This window comes from Quercus lobata, chromosome 4 (genome assembly GCF_001633185.2).
Source record: "Quercus lobata isolate SW786 chromosome 4, ValleyOak3.0 Primary Assembly, whole genome shotgun sequence".
Classification (NCBI taxonomy): Eukaryota; Viridiplantae; Streptophyta; class Magnoliopsida; order Fagales; family Fagaceae; genus Quercus; species Quercus lobata.
Genome location: NC_044907.1, coordinates 23,619,798 through 23,642,761, shown reverse-complemented (window position 1 = coordinate 23,642,761; position 22,964 = coordinate 23,619,798). Strand labels below are relative to the sequence as shown.

Below are 22,964 nucleotides of genomic sequence, written 5' to 3'. Positions count from 1 at the left end.
TCTTTTGCTGTAGACAAGCTATTCACTACCCCGAACCTTAATTTAGTGAACAAAATTCTGAAGTCTAGGATCTTCTTGCACAAGGACGACCAGTTATGAGCTGTCCACATTGTCCTCGGGTACACTCCTATCTCCTTCAGTTTCCAGCCACCCAAGTACATGATTAAGACTAAGGATCCTCAACTAGTTCAAATCAACGTACCTGAAATTCTTCAAGCCGAGGAAGAGGTTATTCCGTCAGAGGAGGAGCGAGAAGAAACCGCCTGAGATCCAGTTTCTACTATTCCCGAAGAGGATTTCAGCGTGTTTAACCAACCTGAGCTTGCTGAATCTTCAGCTACTAGCTCAAGGCCTCGATCTACAGTTGAAGTGAATAGTGACAAAGGAACCACTGATATACCCGTAGGCATAGTATGTAGTTTCATATTGAGATATTTTGATAAATATATACTTATGTTGTTTCACATTGAGATATTTTGAAGAAGCTTTGTGTTATGTTGTTTCAAGCATTTTTGTCATGCCATTACTAAAATAGATTTGTTAGAAAGCAAATTGAAATTTCCAAAGTATAACATGTTTTGTAAGATGCTTATTATTATTATACTTGCATTTCCCCCACCCCTATTAATTATGCTATTTACTAGGTTTTAGCTCATTCCACTCTCCAACAGTTTTACAGATAAATTAGCTACACCTTGGGAATGGAACTTATCTTATTGGAGGTGATTGATGTTTTATGTTGAATTGGGAGACTAACATTATTATTGGTTGGTGATTCGATTTGGTTGTTTTTAAGGAAGTAGTAGTTAATTCTATTAGAAGTTGGGCTCTCTTGAGTCTTGTTAGCCCAAGAATTATGTTGGAGTTACATATTTTTTAGAATAATGGAGTTTTATGTTAAATCGTTTGTTGTTTGGAATATTTGTGTAAATTTTGGAGGCACATGATTTGTAGTTCATATTATTTGTATATGTGTTATAGAGTTTTGACTTATATTGTGGAGAGATCAATATGTTTATTTATTTTATCATATAAAAAGAAGAAAACAAAAGTCTCTTACAATTTCTCTTGAAGGTTTGTTTTGCATGCTTTGAACCATTTTGGGTTTGGGGCGTGACAAGTATGCTCAATCTGTCGTCAGGTTGTACCGCAGTTTAGCATCTCTCTCTCTCTTTTTTTCTTTTTTGTTTTTTGGGAATTTAATGGAAGGATTGAAAATTTAAATTCACAAAATAGTTTGGTTTCAAAAATTTGTAAGGGTTGGGCTTTTTTTATTTTGGTAAAATTGGTAGATTAGGCTAAATTTTGTAACTTCCCTATTGTTGATTTTGTTATGGAGCTTTTTTTCTGTAAGTCCAAGGCAAAGACAGCAACACCTTCTATACTCCTCCACAATCGATCGATGATTTCAGATTCCGAATATTTTCTATTATATCAGTTGTACTTGTGATTTTCTAATAAACCTAATAAAGAGCCTATATAAAGGCTCATTGAGCACAAAAAATAGGAAGATTGTAGAGGCAAAAACTCTAAACTTTTCCTGGAGAAGATCTTAGCCTCCATCAAGTGACCCATGAGTTCAGCAGAAATATTCTTCAAGTCACATCTTGTTGGTGATATCAAAAGAAGCCACAGAAAGCCTTTATCCCAGTACTGCTGCTATTGAGAAAATCTTCAAGTAGGTACCTGGAGTTGTGACTGGGTTCAATAGAGTTCGCACACACAATTCTATATGAGGTAGTAAATTAGAAAATGATTGTTCTATTTATAAACTTCAATTTTATATAGTGGATTTGTTTTGCTTTGGGGTTGGTGATTAAGCCCTCACAATTGTTTTTATTTTGGAATAGTTTTTCCATTGGTTTTTCCTGCATCACCATATGTTGTATTATTTGTTTGGTTGTTTATTATTTTTCATATGGCAGTTGCTTCGTGAGAATTAACCTAAAAATCATTCTGAGTACATATAACTGATTAATGTAACAAGTTGATTAATATTGATGTAGTTTCAACCAAGATTCTAAATTTCCTTACAGTAACCATAACGTACAACATCTATAGAGTTGTTAATATAGTGAGTCCTTAACATTTGTAACCAAAACATACGTCATATCAATGTGCCAAACAGTATGACAATGGCAGACTAAATACACCATAGTTGTATATAAGAGCAACAACAGAATTTCAAGATAAATACAATACTGGGCTTTTCGAGGAAACCCAACCTCCTTAGACATGATATTTGAACATTTTTATTTGAAGAGTTTCTGCAAATTTAAACAGACTAAACTAACGACCAACTTAACATAAATTAATGTTCTCCATCTCTGCATGCATGTCCAATGCAAGGTCCGTATCAAGACAACATATGTAGAGGAGACTACTCTTCTTCCCTATCATCAGTGTCACACCCAGTAAACTTAATCAGAAGGTGAAATGGGTAGCGTTGGATGTAACGAATGATAGGATGGGGTGAGGAATTTGGTAAACAAAGTGGAAAAAATATGATCGAGAGAGTGAAGAGGAAAAATGAGCCAATGCTCAAAACTAGATAGGCAAGCCAATTGTGGTCTCTCAATACTAGGTAATTACCTGCCATGAATGCTAAGGAGACCATTGTTATAGCTAGTCCCAAAAATGGCACACTGAACTGATAGGCAGCAATGAAAAGGTTCAAATCATCTAAATGGGCCCAAATGAGAGTAACAACAGCAGTAAGGGCACTATACATAGCTATGGAGTTGCTAATTACAAATACGAGGAACATGGGCTTTTCTAGGAATTTTGCCATACCTCCAGACTCCTTGTAGCCACCTGGCATGGTGAAAGCCGCAGCAAAAGCTACAGTGGCCACAAGGGTTGCGACCAATAAGAGAGTCCCAGTCCTGTCCTTGTATTTGTCTGTGCTTAGAGTCATCCCAAACTTTGAACATTGCGGGTTCTCCCCACTAACGCATCGAGGAGAAGCTCGTGGGCCACTGACATATCTCAAGGCTTCCCATGTCAATCGCTGCATGGAAAATGAGAGAAATTTTGTCATGACCTTGTTAATTTTGTCATGACCTTTTTTAGAGAAATTCCTCTAAAAATGATTTATATTAAAAAAAAAAAAAAAAAAAAAAAAAAATCTCTCAATGCACGCAAGCATGAATCGTAGAATAGACTATCCATGCTACACACAAAATATTAAGATGATCATAGAAAAAAGAAGAAGAAATTTAAAATTGTAATTTAACTGTAGAATTTCAAAATATTAATTAAACAAAAAATTATTACCATATATATATAACAAAGGTACATTTGGATTAATTCTAGTGGTGAGATCATATATAACTATGATATATATATTGTTTGGAACAAAACTTTCTACTACAAAAGGGGGGTTTAAATCAATTGACAGGATTTTCAATTGTATCAGGCTTTTAATGTTCACATACCTCTCGAAATGAGGGATTCTCCCCACTGTAGTTCAATGCAATGTCAAGCGCTCTCTCACCTTCATTATTCAAAGCCTTTAAATCAACTCTTTTGTCCCATGTCAACATGCTAACAACCATAGGATGCCATCTCATGGCGGCCAAATGTAAAGGGGTGTTTCCATTTTGGTCTTTATTATTGATAAGCATTTCAACTTTAAGATCATGCCTTTTTAGCATATAAGCTAACACTTTGGCTTTCCCATACATAGCAGCTACGTGCAACATGTTTTGACCCTCGTCAGTGAGTAACTCAATCATATCTGGATATTCATCAAGAAACATTTTAACTACCTTAATATGACCTTTCTTGGTTGCTATATGAATGGGATAATAGCGCGAATGTTCCCCATATACACAAGGTATTGTAGTTTTTCTTAGTAAGCTTTTAATACCACTAAGATAACCTATTGATGCTGCATAGGTAAGAGGAGTCATCCCTTCATCGTCTTTCACTGTGAGGATATCATTTGGCAGGCTTTCCAAAACAGTATCTAACATATCTGGAACACAAACAATAACAATTGAAATACGATATAATCAGTCAACAATGAGCTAGGAAGATGAGACAATTGTACTCCCCCTGAATATATCTTTCCATGATAAATTGGTTAATTTTTTATTCAATTCCCACTTTCTACCGGGCCTCGTCGTCACTTAAGTTTTTTCTTCAATTTTTTATTTTTATTTTTTAGAATGTCAACATATTAATCTTAATCCAAGGAAAAAAAAAAAAAAAAAAACTGATCAAGATAATGAATAATAAGAAACAGGGGCTGTAGTGTGTGTATATATATATATAAAATTTAGCAATAATCCCAAAACTGTACACTCACATTAATCGATACTAAGGGTGCGTTTGGATACAGCTGAAAACTGAAAACTGAAACTGAAAACTGAAAAACACTGTAGCGAAATAATTTTTAAATGTGTGAATAGTATCGTGGGACCCATTTTTAATGAAAAAGTTACTGAAAAGTGAAATTTGTGGGTCCGTGAACAGTACACGATGTGCTGTGATTGGTCCAAAAAATTTTGAAAAGTCAAAGTTTGCAGCTACTGTTCATTGAACAGTAGCCGCAACACCCAAAACGCGTGAAAAAAAAAAAAAAAAAAAAAAAAAAAAAAAAAAAGCAAAATGGAAAAATGCAAACGCAGGATTGGGCAGAAAACGCCCAATCCAAACGCACTCTAAAATGTTTTATTTCCTTAGCTAAATCAAAACCGTCTCCAGTATGATTTAGATTCCGTTGGCTGGTAACTTGAAAGCCCATGTGCCCATTGCCCAATATTGTAACTTTAACCCCAGTTCCTACACTAGTCAATGGATTTTTGTTTCTCCTCTTTTAACTCCCTCATTATTCTTTCATAAATAGTTTAATGGGTGAAACGGCCTACCAAAATGGATCGGTGATTTTCTTTTTCACCATTCTCAAATATACTCAATGTTTTGAATAACACTTCGAACTCATTTTGGTTTGTTTATTGGAATAGAATGTTTCTTTATTAGCCTATTTCAACGTTCTATTTCGAGGTTGCAGCTATTATTTATATATATATATATATATATATAGTATTCATATAAAAATAACTCATAAAATAAATCATTAAGGATTTTAAAGTTATAAGTACATATTTCTTTAAGCCCAAACATCAGTTCAATAATAATAACAAGTATCGGTTCAACTATTTGTAGAATATAATAAGATTAATAATAATAACTAAATAAAAGACAAATCTAGATCTTAATGTGAGTAAGTGATGGTGAAACATTGAAAGAGGGTTTTTTTTTCTTTCTTTTTTTTTTTGAATATGAAACATTGAAAAAGTTTTAAGAGGCCGAAAGCTTTCCTTTTTATTGTAGGTTACGTGGGGCTCACAAAAACAAAAAAATGCAAAGAAAAAATTTTAATTTTAAAACACAAGTGGACAAAACAAAAGAGCGTCGAAGGAAGGAGAATTACGTGGGGCTCACAAAAACAAAACAAAGAAAAAAAAATTATAAGTTAAAATACAAGTGGAGGACAGAGCATTCAAGGAAGAGTACAATACAACACGTTGACAAACAAATAATAGGAAAATTTTTAGATACTCTTGGAGTACAAAAAAATGGTATTCTTTCATCTCACATTTATGATAAACTCTACCATGAATTTGTTGTATATATAGGTATAAATAAGGATAGGTTGTAATAATGATGTTTGAGTTTGGAGAATATGATTTCATAAAGTGAAAATTCAAGTTTTGGAATTTTCTAAATAAAAATTCGAAAATCTAAACTCTATGAAATTTCCTGCAGAATTTTCTCGTGACTGTTCAAAAAGGTTGAAGAGGTTTTAATCTTTGTTAACCGTTTTATTAAAAAATAACTAACTTTCTATATGTGTCTTTTCATGAAACATAATCCTATGGGTATAAATAGAGGCTTATGTTCACTTGAAAAATAAGTAACTCTCCATACATGCCTTTTCATGAAACATAACTTTATAGGTATAAATAGAGGCTTATGTTCAAAAGGTGCAACACAAGAAACACAAAAAATCCTATGGTCATTCTCTAGAATTGCTATCCGTAGAACCCAATATCTTGGTTGTATCCTAGAGATAAATTTGCAATAATCCTTTAGCAATAAAAATGTAGGAGGTAAATATTGTTTAAGGAAAACGATATAGTACCTCCAAGTTATCTATTTTCTGTTTATCTTTTATATTAATCTTGTTCTTCCATTATTACTTTGTGTAATATCTCCAACAAAATTTAATGAGTGGACCTTACTCTGAATGTGAGAGGAAGGAGTACCGTTCTTTGTACTCCAGGAGTACCGTTAAGAATTACTCCAAATAATAAAGGAGAGGCAGTGGACCGAAACCAAAAGAAGGAGGTGGATTTTTTTTTTTTTTTTTTTTTGAGTCAAAATCTGTTATCGGCTAAAATTTTCCAAAATTGGCTAGAATTTGATTTGAAGTGGTACGAGTGGTATTACTGTACTAGATTGCATGTTGATACAAGATATTTTGACTATTCTAGCTGGATCAAAACAAAATTAGTAACATTGAATATATTAACTAAAACAACATTCCTTCATGGTTTGGAGGAAGAGATTTTTAGGGCCCATAAAGGGGGGGGGGGGGTCTCAAGGCCCATTAAGAGGCAATGACTAATAATTCTAATACCACAACATATGACTAGCTCTCTGTCACTTTTATACGTAGGAAAAAAAATTTCCACCGCTTATAGCCAACCACATAATAGAGTTATGGAAAAGTTTGTGTAATAAGTTATGGTCCTATAATTTTTTATGACTTACAAGTAAGAGGGAGATCGTTAGATATACACGTATGCGTGAAAATATCATATATATGGAAAAATAAATAAATAAATTAAGGAGATGGGGAATCAATATAACATAATTGGGTTCAAACCCTCAGGCTTAAGCATTTAATGTCCCTTTCACAATTAGAGCAGGGATAGGGAGGATTAGGGATCCCACACAAGGGTGCATCGCACAAGGTAAGCCCAATAAAAACCCACACAAATGATCTAGTCAATGTTCACTTGTATGTGACCATATGTATTGAAACACAATGAAGGGAAAATAAAAAAGATGTGTAGTGAGACATCTTGAAATTGAAAATGACGTATTTTCCTCATGATATAGGAACCACAAATAGTGTGTATAGTGGGTTAAAAAAATAAGGAAAAAATTAATGTAAACTAAAGGCATTGATTTAAGAAACATTTTTAGAAACTTGCTATGGGAAAATAAAAAATCAACTAGTTTTTTTTTTCACAATCTTTTATAACTTCCATGAAAGTAATAATATATATTTTTTAAAATAACTCATTAACTAATGCGCTAAGGACATCCATTAACAAAATGTGTAATAAGATACCCTGAAATTGAAAATTACAGATGTGTAATAAGATACCCTGAAATTGAAAATTACAGATTTTCCTCATGGTATGGGCGTATAGCTAGGAACCACATGCAAATAGTACTTAATCAATGTTTACTTGTATATGTATTGAAACACATTGAAGGGTAAAAGAAAAGGAAGTATGTGTATTGACATACCGTAAAATTGATAATTACCTATTTTCCCATTTGTATAGGAACCATAAATGTTCACACCCAGATGACCTGATCAATGTTTACTTGTAGGAGACACAATGAAGGGGAAAGGAAAACAGAAGTAAGTGATTTGACAATTGAGATACCCTGAAATTGAAAATTACCTTTTTTTCTCGCAGTAAAGGAACCATAAATGGCAGCGTGAGCAATTGATTTGCCATATGGCAGGTTGGTAGTTGTCATGAGATAATAAATGGCAGCGTGAACAATTGATTTGCCATATGGCAGGCAATTGGTAGTTATCATGTGCCTCATGAGCTCTTCATCTCCTCCTTCTGCCGCCAAATAGAGAGGAGACTTGCGTTCCCTATTTGGATAAAAGGACACCTCTGGACATTTCTCAACCAAGAACTTGGCCACCTTATTGTACTCGGCTTTCAAAGCCAAATTAGCACCCACTTGGAATTTTTTTATCAAGGCTAGGTGCAAAGGAGTATTCCCCTCCATATTTTTCTCTTTTATTAGTGGTACACTTGCAGCTAAGAGTTCCACCATTTGCATATTCCCAGCACTTGCAGCTACATGAAGAGGAAGGTCGCCATTGGAGTTCTTTTCCGTGACAAATTGTCCGCATAGTTCGATTTCTAGGATTTCTTCTACAAATTGTTTATTGTCTGAGCTTGCAGCAGCAAGATGAAGGATTGTATTTAATTCGGGGGTTTTGTCCGAGAGAGCAGGATGTTCCATATCTTCAGCTTTATTTTTGATGAAATCAATATTCTTACTCTTTACAGCCTTATACAATTTAGGATCCATACTTGTAACTTTGTCTTCTGACTTCTGGGGACATCTCTCCAGCTTAGATTTGATTGAGTTAATGGAAGCATTCCTCATTTTAGCGTCACTATGAGCCATTCCCGCACCCTTTGGTGCTGGAGGAGCATCTGGAACCATTAAAACCAAGCAACATTTCATTAATTCATTTTTTTTAGTCTTTTTGTAGATTTAGATTTTATTATATGAATTTTTTTATTGTATTTCTATCGAAATTACATGTAAATTAAATGAAAGGTAAAATTCTTCCTGTAATCAAGAGATTGAAATTTCATTGCATTGCACATACCATTCATTCAACTAACAAAATAAGATAACCTGATCATAAAGTTTACCCAGTATATAATTAATAAAAGACATTGAAATTGAAAAAAAAATTAGTGTTTGGCTAAGTGAAGTAGGAAATTATGTCCATTTTGCAAATTAAAAACCAAAAATATCAGCGTGCTTGGCCGTTTGATAAAAAATTTCTAGTATCGTTATTTAAGTGTTGTGAAAATTCGTATAAATAAAAAAGTGTTGTAAAAATATATATTGTGACGTTTAATACTAAAAATTATTATTTAAATAACAGAGCCAAACAAGCCTTATATCCGGGTGGTGACTTACAAGATTCAGACTCGAATTCCATAAGCTCCCCATTTTCAGCTTTGCGACCTGTCTCAATTAAAAACTCGGCCACCTGATGGTACTTGTATTCCAAAAGTGTCTTTTTTTTAATCAAGGCCAGGTCCAGAGGAGTTATCCCCTCTTTATTTTTCTCCTTTAGGGTGAGTTTGGTTCAGCTTTTTGAAAAAGTGCATAATGAAAAAGTGGAGTTTTCAAAAAGTGCATAATGAAAAAGTGTTTTTTCAAAAAGCTGAGTGTTTGGTAAAAACTGTTAAAAAGTGCTTTTTAAAAAAGTTGAGTGTTTGGCTAACACTTATAAAAGTGGTAGTTTGAAAGATAAATTACCAAAAAGGACAATGTATATAAGAGAGTTTATTTTATACTTAAATCAATATTGTGAAATTATTTTTTTTCTCACCAATATTAGCTAATAATAACCTACCACTTAAGATTTATTGTGAAAGTATTGTGATAATTTATACTGATTTTAATTTGAATGTACTATTATAATTATTTTTTTCAATTTCTAAACAAATTATTTTTTTTCTCACCAATATTAACTAATAATAACATATCACTTAAGATTTATTGTGAAAATATTGTAAAAATATTGTAAAAATTTTTCTCAATTTTAATTTCTTATTCTTTATTTTATGTTTCCCTTATTTTATTTTATTTTTTTATCCATATTTTCTTCTTTTTTTTCCCTTTTTTTCTCATCCACACGCATACCCTTCATTTTTTTTCTTTATTTTCTTTTTTCCTCCCTTTCCCTGCCACTTCCTCCACACACGTGCCCCTACCTTTTTTTTATTATTTATTTCCTTACTTTTCCTTTCCACTTTACACTCCACACCACTCCAGAATGTTCCACTTTGATCAAACCCCTCTCTCATTCCTCAAGCTGGCTCAACGTTCTCTGCATCTCTTTTTTTTTTTTTTTGACACTTCGAAGCTAATGATGATGATGAAGAAGATGATGATGATGATGATGATGAAGTCTCTGCATCTCTGCATCTCTTTTTTCGTCCTTTTTCTTTATTTCCTTATTTTGTCTTTCCTTCTTTATTCTTTTTTTTTTTTCACACTCCAGAGAAGAAGAAGATGATGATGATGATGATGATGAAGATGAAGATGATTGAAACATAAGGATTTTGGGATTTTGGGTTTTTTTTTTTCTATGGATTTTGGGTTGATTTTGAGTTGGGTTTGGTATGGGTTTTCCGATGGGATTTGAGTTAATTTTAAGTTGTTTTTGTGTTGATTTTGAGTTATTTTTGGTTTGGTTTTGTTGATTCTGTGTTCGGAATATGAAAGGTTGAAATGGGTTTTGTTGAGTGTGGGGATAGACCGGTGAAGAAGCAGAGGAAGACGAAGAGGAAGAACTAAGTGATGGGTATTTCGGTATTTTTAATATTGCAACGGTAATATAACAAAACGCGCACAGCTCGTTTTGATTTATGGACTGCTGAGGGTCCATTTTTGTTCCGCGTTTTCTCTTCAGTTTTTCTAAAAGTTCAAAACGCAACTTTTATAAAAAAAAGTTACGTTTTGAACTTACCAAACGCAAATATGGGCTTAGCTTTTTTGAAAACGCCCGTTTTGGACTGAAAAAGTGGAACCAAACGGGCACTTAGTAGTTTACAAGCCACGTCGACATTGGAGTTTTGTGCCATTAAGAGTTCTTGGCACTGGTAAGACGACTTGACCAACTGTTGAACTATATGCAGATGCCCAACATTCACAGCTAGATGAAGAGGAAGGTCGCCATTGGAGTTCTTTGCCGTTAAAAGTTCTTGGCACTGGTCAGAAGACTTGAGCAACTGTTCAACCATATACTGATGCCTAGCATTCACAGCTAGATGAAGAGGAAGGTCGCCATTGGAGTTCTTTGCCGTTAAAAGTTCTTGGCGCCGGTCAGACGACATGAGCAACAGTTGAACCATAGGCAGATCCTCAGCATTCACAGCTACATGAAGAGGAAGGTCGCCACTGGAGTTCTTTGCCGTTAAAAGTTCTTCGCACTGGTCAGACGACTTGAGCAACAGTCGAACTATAGGCAGATGCCCAGCATTCACAGCTACATGAAGAGGAAGGTCGCCACTGGAGTTCTTTGCCGTTAAAAGTTCTTGGCACTGGTAAGACGACTTGAGCAACTGCTGAACTATAGGCAGATGCCTAGCATTCACAGCTACATGAAGAGGAAGGTCGCCAGTGGAGTTCTTTGCCGTTAAAAGTTCTTGGCACTGTTGTTTCGAGAGGATCGCTTCTACAATCTGATCATGGCCTAAGCTTGCTGCAACATGAAGAAGTGTGTTTGAGTCGAAGAATCTTGTTTCACGGAGAAGAGAACATTCTGTATCTCGCAACTTTTCTAGGATGAGAGGAAGGTCCCAAACATCATTATGTTGTGTGTTCATTTCAGCAATGGTTGAGCGGTCGGAGTCGTCGGGTGATTTCAGGTTTGAAGAACAACACAGCAGAAATAAAACCCAAACCTAAAGAACACTGCTCCAAGTCACAACCACAATCCAAAACTAGTGAAATCAAATAACACCAAAAATACCACAAACCCAAATCTGAGATTGAAACCAAATAGCACCAAAACACTACAAACCCAAATCTAAAACCGAAAGAAGAGATGAGATTCGGATCTGAGATGAAAGGGAGAGAAAGATGAGATTCGAATCTGAGATGAAAGAGAGAGAAAGATGAGACCCAGATCTAAGATTGAAAGAAAGAGAGAAAGAAAATAAATAATCACCAAAATGCACCACCACCACTCCTCCTCCCAGTTCCGAACATCACTGCATGCATCACAATCAGTACATCGACCATCAAATCGCACAAGATCAAAGCAGATTAGAGGCGGCTTTACAAAGAAGCAAGTCTAGGGCCAGTAATTTGAGAGAAGGAGGGCTACGGCGACAGGAAGACAGAGGCACGAGCTAGGGATTTGAGAGAGAGAGAGAGATGAAACTTGAAAAAGAGAGCGTGAAAAATAGAGAATGGTAGAAACTTGAAAGACCCAGAATGTTTCCTTTTAAATTAAATTATTCTTTTTTTTGAAAATAAATTAAATTATTCTTAAACATTATCTCCATGCAATCTCTAATGATCCAATCCAATGGCCCCATGTTAGCTATTCTTATCTCCTTTCTCCCTAACCTTCCTCTCTGACTTTGAGACCAAAAAAAAAGCCAAGGACAACATGCTGAGTCTTAATTCTTGATCTTTTCCCCATCAGTCATTCATTTTAAGTTATATTTTTTAATCTACTTGATTAACAGGACAAGCTTAACACGCTGAGAGGGACAAGGATAACACGCTGAGTTTGCTCTCACACTTGCACAACCTGCTCACAATCCACGGCACTGATGCGACTGTATAGTGACACAGCATACCGTACAAATTTTGACACTTGTTAAAAATGACAGAACTTAGCACTGCACAGACACAATGCAGTTATTGAGTATATAATATTTTATAATCTAAAAAAGTAGAAAACAATTTTAGGTCCCCACCAACACAGCTACAAACTTCCTAACCCACCTGCAAGGGCCACGACTAATATACACCCACTCAAATTAAATTATTATTTTTAATATAAACTTTTACTTTATCAATTATTATAAGTTATTACACTAATTAATAATTTGATATATATTATGTAAGGACACGATTTGGTGACGAACCTAATAGCATTGGGTTCACACGTAAAAGGCCCAGACAATACAATTTTTAGAGCGTGGGTGTAAAGAACTAGGTTAACTATAGTACTTCCCTCCAAGATTTCCCTTAAATCTGTTTCAAGTACAAGGTCGGTCTCACAAATAATTTTCTTCTGTGAATACTACCACCTTCCTTTCTTACTTTCTTCTCTCTTGTTTTTCTCTGTTTCTTCGTCCTTCTCTTTTTCTCCTTTCTTTCCCGATCCCCCGTTTCAGGTTCTTCTTTTAGTTTATATACTTTCCTTTGCGCTTCATCCTTGCCGCACACGTGTAGGTTGGGTTCGGAGGATTTCTTTCTGTCCCATCTGGCACCTCCTGGAACTTCCTACGGGCAGCTGTAAGGCTGCCTTCCCACTGTTCAGGTATCACCTCCACATTAATGCGGCCAGAGAGTTGGTTGAGAGGTCATTAATGCGGAGGTAGCTGTAGCTTCAGATATTTGTTTGCCTTATCTCTTTCACTTTTAGTCGGCTACTCTACCCTTTGAGATGGCCGAATTCGGAGCTCTGATCGCAAGGAGCCCACGTCTTGATCGTCCTCGGAAACGATCGTCCTCGGACGAGTTATGCCGGGACCAGGGTATCCTCGGACGAATATACGATCTCTGATGGGCCGCTGGCCCAACAGTCCTGACCCCATTCTGAACCCTAGGGGCCCATCAATCGAACGATCCCCACATATTATATTAACTAATTCATTAATTTATTAAATCATGTAATATATAAAAATAAAAAATAGATTTTAAATAAAAAATTTTAATTAATATTATTTAATTACTATTTAAATATGTCAGTAATTATTAATTGCTTGAAAATAAAATAAATATGTTTATCTGCTCATCATCTATTTGTTTGTTCACACTTAGGTTAGGCACACACTAACTTAAAATATGGACTATAATAATATAGATTATGATAAAGGTTATAGCATAAGAGACATAGACAATGATTAGTTAAATAGTAATATAGATTATGAAACAAATTCTTATTATGATAATGATATGGATAATTATAATTATAACTATAATAATAGCACAAATAATTGGAGTACATTAATAGAAGACACAACCAACCGACAGATTAATAGACACAATAATAGTTTTTTAGACATAATTAATAAAAAATTAGAATCTTTATAAAATATTGAAAGATCCATTACAGTAGAAAGAAAAAATGATAGGTTTTTTGGACCTCCTAGAAAAAGTGGAAGCTTTAAATTCAGAAAGATAATTTGAACCTCATCATAAATCACCTTTAACAAAGACCATGACAAATAATTGGCATAATGAAAAGAATAGTGTAATTTCATTATCTTGTTTCTTTGATAATTCTTCTCAATCCTTCAAAAGATTAAATTCGTACATAAAATTTAATTATTATTTTACCTTTTTTTAGCTATTAATCGGTTGACATCCTAAGAGCATTAGTAGCAATGTAGCTAAATAGCTATAATGCTATTTTAGCTCCACCAAAATACCAAAAAGGGCCACGCAGCAATGAAGGTATAGCAATAATTTTTAGCTAAACTACTACAGTGCACATCTATTTATAGATGTGCACTGTAGCAGTCATCTAAAAAAAAAAAAATTATTCAGCCCTCCGGATTAAAATAATACTGGGTTGTTTATTTTTTTTTCATTCTTTTATTCTTCATCTCATTGTCCTCTCTCTCATCACTCTCAAGCTCCCATTTGAGAAATTTCTCTCAAGCTTTCACCTCTCTGAAACTCTCAAGTTCACTCTCACCATCTCACCATCTCTCAAGCTGACCGACGCCGTCCCAGTCGGAGCTCGACCCACCGCTGTCCCAACCGCCGATCACCTCAGACCGAGCCGTCCCAACCGCCCATCTCTCTCAAACCGGCCCAGACCTCGCTGTCCCAGCCAATCCACTTCAGGTTAGTGAATTTTTTCATCTTTTTTTTTATTTTTTTGGATGAATTAGTGAATTTTTTCATTTGGGTGTTCGTTATTTTGGCTTAATTTCTAGGTTTGTGTCATCATTTATGGTGTTATTTTGTGGTGAAAAATGGTGTGTTGTTAGGTCAATGAAATTTTTTTTTTTTTTTGATGAATTAGTGGTGGCGGCGGCGGTGGTGGCAGTGGCAATGGCAGCGGCGGTAACGGTGGCGGTTGAAGGTGGTTGTGATTGTTGTTTATTGTATAGGGTATATTATTTTATTGTAGTGGATATATTATTTTATTGTGATATTTATATTATTTTATTGTGTTAAAAGCTAAAATAGATTCACTACTGCAACATGCATGTAAGTAAAATAGATAAAGTAACTTTTGGTGGAGTTAAAAAGCTAAATTTTTAGCTCCACTTCTGTGAATGCTCTAAAGGACCTAAACATTCTCTATAATTTCATAATCCATTGACTAAGACCATTTTCATCCAATAATATGTAGACAATTAAATTTTGTAAACGGCAAGGTTGAAGGGATAGGGTAAAAAAAATAAGTGGTTATTAGTTGGTTAAACTAATTGAGATCCAACTGAATTTCTATCAATTTTTGTATGCAATGAAAAATATTTTGAACATATGTCATACAATTTACGCAAGTTCACTTACAATCAGTATGTAAAAAAATATAAAAAAAAAGTTAGGAAAGTGAAATGATCAAAATTAGTTGACAACATCTAAGGCCTCTGGTGAGCAAAATTAAGCTTTAATAATCACCCATAAAAAAAATTCAATAATCATCAATTTTTTTCAAGCGTATAATAGTGAACCTTTGTTGTGCTGCATAAACTAAGTCTTTTTGTTTTAGCCAAAGTTTTGTATACCAAAACTAGTAATAAAGGATGCACTCTCTATCAAATATTACACAAGCTTATTAGTGAACTTGAACTTACTAAAACCTTGCTCATAGGTCATGTGACAAATCCATTAAACTAATATGAATATATTGATTTTTCAGTTTACCTTTTCAATATTAAGTTATCATAAAATACATAAAATAGTTCTTGACAATGTAATAAACCACATAAAATAGTTATAGACAATGTCATAAACCAAATAATTTAAACTAAAAATTCCCATTAATGTTTTCTTTTTTCCTAAACGCCATGAGCTTTCTCTTTGTCCCATCCGCAACAACTTTTAGGCATTTGGGATACCTTTTGGATCTACAATGCAACAATTCACATTAAATTATGTTATTGATAAAATATTAGTTATCCCGATTGCAATTATCAATACAATAATGGAAGGTTAAATTGTCAAAAGTAATGTGGAGTACAATTCAAAAGTTTATTACTGGCCTCATTCTAGTGTAATTAGACCTTTCTAGTGTGCTACCTAAACAGTCTATTGTGATTCTATTTTTATTTTTACTTTTGCTTATTCTCATAATTTAATTTCCTAGGCTTATCGTCAGAATTTTTCATTCTTAAGTTGACACTTAAAGAACATAAAGATGTTTTATGGTCAGTGTTATTTGGTTTGTTAGTTTTGTGACTCTAGATGGTATTTGGATTGTTTGTTAGTTCTCATAACAAACATCTCAAGCCTTTTAATTGCCTTTTTGACAATATCTAAATCACCCAAGCTCTACAATCAGGCAAAGCATTTTCTATATCACACATGGTTCATGTAATAGTTATAAAAATTTAGACCAAAAAGGAAGAATATGCAAATGAAGTCTTGAAATACCTAATTGGCAGATCTGTGTAGAAATTTAGACCAAAAAGAGTTCAGAAGCACCTAGATTATAGGGAAAAATAAGGAGCAATAATTACTACTTCAATGCAAGGACATTGAAGAAAATGAGAAATAAGTATAACATCCAAACTGAGGTGAATAGTGCTTAATAGAAAGTTAAATTTAAAAGTGTAGATTTAAAACTGAGGTGAATAATGCAGAATCATTATCTTTTGCCAATTGAGAAGATGAGGGAGCTAAGGAAGACAAGGGCAAACTCATTCAATTTTTCAATTTACTATTATAGAGGAAAGGGCCAATGAAAAAAATGATAATATTAGATATTACACGGCCTAAGGCATTACCTGTTGGCCATGTTGTCAAATTGTGTATAGGTTGTTTCACACTTTAGTACAACAATAACAACCTCTTAAGGATTATTCCAAAAAAAAAAAAAAAAAATCAGGAATTAAACGCACAAACAACAAAAATTAGACAATGGAATAAGAGGAAATTGTGATTTTCATAACTGTTCTATCTGATTAGTTAAGTGCATGCAAAGAGAAAATGACTGTACCCAAGATCCAAGTTGTTAATTTTCTCGCTTGTGTGCATAACAGACACTGCCATCCAACACCTGAAGAGATTGAACATAAGTTTAGTTATTCTCATTATTTTTATTTAAGATTAGGCGCTTAACAGAGCTCTTTGTAAGGAAAAAAAAGTACATACATATGTGGTCATCCATTAGGCGCTTAACAGAGCTATTTCTGATCACGCCGCAGTAAATTTAACTGATCATCCATTTCTTTTAGAGTTGTGTTCACATAGTTTTAGAAGTGAATTGTACAGACCCATACCCTTTTGATCTCCCACTAATGTGGTCACATATAATTTTAATTGCCAAATATGATAACATAATACCCTCAAGTAAATCTAAGGTCATCTAAACCTAAAAGTATAAGTTACAAAACCTAAGTAATCTACTACAATAACTTCAATTATCTCACCACATTGTCCAAAAGCATCCTTTAGAATAACTTCATCAGTATCAGAAGAAAGGCCTATAATCCAAAACACAACATATAAACTGAGCCTATCTTTATGACACCCTTAGGTTTTTTTGTGATTGAAAAATGTAATAATTCCAAATTATAATAGATGCAAATTATTAACTTTTTCTAAAAAAATATAGAAGAGTCTCTGAGCACGCGCATAAGCTAGTTATTAGTACTTATCTTTAATCCTAACATTTAACAACTTACTACACATCCATAAAAAAACAAAGTACAAAATTTTAATCGTTTTTATTTATTTTTGTTATTATAAAAGGCTGCCATTTTTTTGTGTTAGTATTTTTTTTCCTCTTTTATTTTTGTTAAATGAAAAGCATCCAAGATCCACATTTGTTTTTGTAGATGTTTTTTATTTATTTATTTATTTAATTTTATTTAAAATGTAGTATTTTAATCCTAAAATTCAGCCATGTACTAAAAATCTGAAACAAAAAGTTAAAAAGTGCTTAAATTTAAAATTTAACAACTATACATTTTATTTTATTTTTACGGTAAAAGGCTAACATTTTCAATTGGTAGTGTTTTTTTTTTTTTTTTTTTTTAATAATTTTATTTATGACAGTTATCATTTTTTATTTAATCCTAAAATTTAACCACTTACTACGCATTTATAAAAGAAGTAACATTAGAGAACTTGATAAATAATTGAGACTAAAGCCTCATATTTCATATGATATGACTTAATTGAACTTTTCCCACAACATGACCAAGTAAGAAAGTTAATTTGGAAAAAAAAATTGTGGGACAGGAGGCTATAAGCACTATGAAATCAATACATCTTAAGCAAGACCTAATGACCAAGCATTTAGTCAAACATATAGAGGACACTTCAATTCACCCAAATAAATAAGTGGAGAATGATCCGATATTCCATGAGATGTATCCAACTGATGTAATTGAATTAACAATATGTGGTTTAGATTTTTTTTTTTTTTTTTTTGGAGAGGAATGTGGTTTAGGAATTAAATGCAAAAAGTAAAATGCAAAAATTAAGCTGAACAGTTAAATAACTGTATATAACAACACTTCATATAGAATCCTATTCATAATTTTTTAAGAAAACAATGAACGAAATCCAAAGCGGCCAACTTGTTTCGTTGTTTCACATTAGTGTTGCTCCTCCCTATATTTTAATAATATGGATGCTTTAAGTTGGCAATTGGCTGCCAAACACAAAAATCTGCATGTACAAAAGAGTGTAAAAATAGACCTTTTCAAGAGTTCTGCTATATGTATAGGTTGCCTTGTTCTTGTGCCCTATAGACAAATAGAAAAATAAAATAACATACAATTTTACATTCCAAACAACAATCATAGTTATAATAAGAAAAGGGCAATACAAAATAAATAGTTTTTTTTTTTTTTTTTTGAGAAAGTACAAAATAAATAGTTGGTGTGCAATACTCAACCCAATTTGGAATATTTATCAAACCATAAATTTAACATTGACACCCAAACCAGTAGATATGAAAATTTGAAGAAGAAAAAAATGAAACCAAAATCAAAAGGAATTATAAAAAAAAAATAAATAAATACAATTTAGAGAATGAAATTGAAATAATAATAAGAAGAAGAGAATTGAAATTGAAAACTAAATACAATTTAGAGAAGGAAATTGAAATGATACCAATTTTTATTGTTTAAAGATACCTGTACCGGTAGTAGTTCAGGTAGTATATATTGGTGGCAAGAGGCTGGGTTGAAGGTGGGAGATGGTTAGACATGGTGGCGGTCCTCAATCTCTCCTTCACAATGCCTTGCGACTCTCTCCCTCCCCTTGTCTCTTGTGAAATTAGTGATTTCATCGGGTGTAAAAATAGCCTCTTTGGTTTTCACATTTAATAGCAAAATCAAGAAAAAACTTAATTAGCACAATAATTCACTTGACCTGATACATATATAGAAGTAGTTTTAATGAAAATGACCCACATACATTTAGCCCTTTGGAGCAAAATTGAACTCCAATTTTAGATTCTAATTGAATAATTGAAAGGATAATTATGATGTAATTCCCACATAAATGTAGACACATGGCATAAAATTGAAACTTCAATTTAGAATTTTAATTTGAGTTTCTCTCAATTGCATTTATTATTATATACGTAGATTAGCTGCATTAGCCAAAAAGGCATGAGATAAGTAACTCTTCTAGATTTGATAACAAGAAAACTGTTGCTTATTATCCAACACTAGGGTTTCATACATGGGAAGTAGGCCTTTATTTTCTCCATTTCAGTCAAATCTAAAAAACTCCTAGGCCTTTATTTATTTCCTCCGTACAAATGCATGTATTTCTGAGACTAAGAAAAATCCTATTCCTAGGACAATGTAACAGCTTCCTGGTTTTACAAGTTTACTTACCTTAACAATTTTTTTTTTTTTTTTTTTAACCTCATCAAATGATTCAATTGTCCTTCCTGTACCAGCCACATTCTTCACAGCTCGCATAACAGTTATTGCAGCTGCTCTTGTATCCAAACCCGTTGTTGGTTCAACCATGGAGATAATAGACGGGTTGGCAACAAGCTCCACAGCTATTAATTGTAAGCCTCTTGCGCTGCTCATTTGATAGACCATTAATGACTACTAAGGCATCCTTTATTCCATCAACCTCAATGGTCTCAAGACTTCATTCACAAATTCCTGCATGACATGCATGCCACTCTAGCTTTCACGTACAAAATATTATCAAACGCCACGTTTTGGTTCTGTTCGTTATGAACGCAATGCTTCGTTAAACTCAACGCACCGTTTTGTTGAAGGAGCACGGTGTATGTTAAAGAGAACGAGCTGGTCACGTGTATCATTAAAATAGTTGTTAAATTGTAGTAATTGGTGAGTCCAAATCTTCTGTCTCACTTTTCCTGCTCCACTCTATACTCCACCAATGAAAACATGCCATGTGTTCACCTAATTAATTAAATACTACTATTAATTAATAAAGGTAGTATTAATAAGTCAATAATGATAGTATTTAATTAATTAGGTGAACACGTGGCATGTTTTCATTGATAGAGTATAGAGTGGAGCAGGAAAAGTGGGACAGAAAATTTGGACTCGTAATTGGTTAAGTTTGTTTGTTTGTTTGTTTAATTTTTAGGGCAGTAACGGCTACTAAGAGCTAGTTTGTTAGAAAAATTTACTAATAATGTAGATTGATGAATTTACCAAAAAATTATAAATTGGAATAAGAGTATTAGCATTAGTCTTTATAATTTTTTTTTTTTTTTTTTTTGTTTATTTAAGCATTAGAACCTATTTTTCTATTTTACACAATCACCTTTCAAAAATACTCACATCAATTAATTTATTTTACAATATATTGTATTTAAATAATAATATTTCTTCAATTTTTTATTATTATTTTATCCTTATCTTTCTATCTCTTTATTTTTTCTAAATCCTCTTATCTCTCATGGATCAAACCATCTGAAGCCTCTCTCTCTCTCTCTCTCTCTCTCTCTTCTCTCCTCCTCTCTCTCTCTCTCTCTCTCTCTCTCTCTCTCTTCTCTCTCTTCTCTCTCTCTCTCTCTCTCTCTCTCTCTCATTTCCGTCAACCCACAAGCATCAATCTCCACTGCCAACACCGATTCACAAGCATCAAAACCCATTCCCCTCAACCCACAAGCACCAATTACCGCCGCCATCTAGCATTGACCCACAAGTGTATCAAGTTCACAACAGTGCTCTCTCTCTCTCTCTCTCTCTCTCTCTCTCTCTCTCTCTCTCTCTCGGTTTGTCTGTGTGGGTGTGTTTGTGTGTATCATAGGAAGAAGAAAATGATGAGAGAGCACAAAAGTTTGAATTGGTTTTGTAGATAGAGAAGTGAGAGAAAAAAAAAAAAGCAAATTTGTGAAATTAATAAAATATTATAATGCAAAGCTACAGTAACTGTGTATATTTACACAGTCACTGTAGCAAAAATGTAAATCTATAGTGATTTAGAAGAACTATGGAGTATTTTTGAAGAAAAATATATAAAATTGACTACTTTTTGTATTGTGCAACAACCGGTGTGATTGCTTTTAGGGTGATTTGTTGTTGTGTATATGCCTAAGTAGCAGGCCATGATGCGGTTGCTTGCTTGATAAGGTTCAATTAAAATCCACAAATAATTTTAAAATAAAATATTAGAATTTTGGATAGTCTAATCAAATTATTGTATCACCAAATTTCACTCATTTGTGTATAAATAAATAAATAAAATTTCAACGCCTACCTTTTTTCTAATTCATTGACGGTTTAATATTTATAATTGTCTCACTCATTTTCTTGATTTTTGCTACGTATATACTAATATTAAATAGCTCATATGGTTTTGTTTCGGGTGTGTAGAAGAAATCGTAAACTCTCTAGATGTGGGGGATTTTTTTTTTAAAGAACCCAGACCAAATGCTACTGAATCTTTTATTATTGGCATATGGCCTTGCCATTTAATATTTCTATTTTACTTTGTTTTATTTGAGTATTTTCTTTTGTCTAAACTTAATATCATTCCTGCATCTCATTTTATTTTGCTTTTGTAAGTGATGCAGAAAATGCTGTCCAATTTTGAAAGAAATGTGAAATTTCCACTAATATAACGAAGTTATAAATTATATATGTATATTTTTTGTTTCTTATGGTCTCTTTTATTCCTAGGTATTTCCATGCACTCTTATTTATCTTTGGCAAAGAGATGATTTTAATTTCTTACTGTTTTGTCCATCTATAATTAATAATCTCGTGCTAAATATTTGTTGGCCTTCTTTAAACCAGAGGTCAAATTATTGTTTTCAACCTATTAATGCCCTAAGAATATTTTGCTCTCATTCAGTCTTGACACCATGCAAAATATTTCTTACTCTTTGGCCTCATTCAATCTTAACATCATATCGTTGGGTTTTTTTAGAAAGATCTGTTATGACTTCAAAGATGCTAGTAACATTTGTATATAGTCCTTTATTCTTGTTTAAATTATTATTTCTCCATTCTACTAGTAATACTAGAAGTTAGACCTTGGTGCAATGGCAAATGCTCTCCGTCCAAATAATGTGTAGTTGGCATGGAAGGAGCCTTGTACATTGGATACAACAATTCTGAGTAATACTACTATAGAGGAGAAAGAGAGGGGCCTTCAAAGATTCACAATTTTTTTGTTAGTTCTCAAGTTTTAAAGTTAAATGGCTAGGTACTCGCTAGTTATCAATTTATAAAGTAATATTATATGCTTGTTTCTTGTCTTAGAGTTTGAAGTATTTTATTAAATGAAAGTGTGTGAAGTACATGAGGTAATCATCAGGCAAGAAGAAGCGACGAAATACCTTGGCTTTGTCAGTTAGATTATGAACTCTTCTACTGTAAGGCTTGTCTCGATAATTACCTATTATTTTCTCCGTCCATAAAAACCTCATGCTGAATATTTAATTCTCTTTTGGCCTTATTTCAACCAAACATCAGAGTTGGGGAAGTACATTTTGTGATGGAGCAAATTTTCACTCATGGATGCACATTTTAGAAAACGCTACATAAGAAACTCCT

General features: G+C 33.3%; 1 protein-coding gene across 1 annotated transcript; it reads right to left on the bottom strand.

Annotated features, from left to right (window-relative positions):
- Nucleotides 1–212: 212 nt before the first annotated feature.
- Nucleotides 213–20,021, bottom strand: LOC115984868 (ankyrin-1-like). Its single transcript, XM_031107864.1, has 6 exons — nucleotides 19,836–20,021; nucleotides 10,553–11,489; nucleotides 7,713–8,492; nucleotides 3,438–3,979; nucleotides 2,593–3,010; nucleotides 213–358 (listed from the first exon to the last, which is right to left on the bottom strand). The coding sequence occupies exons 1-6, from the start codon at nucleotides 20,019–20,021 to the stop codon at nucleotides 213–215; spliced, it is 3,009 nt and encodes a 1,002-aa protein (XP_030963724.1).
- Between the last annotated feature and the right edge of the window lie 2,943 nt (nucleotides 20,022–22,964).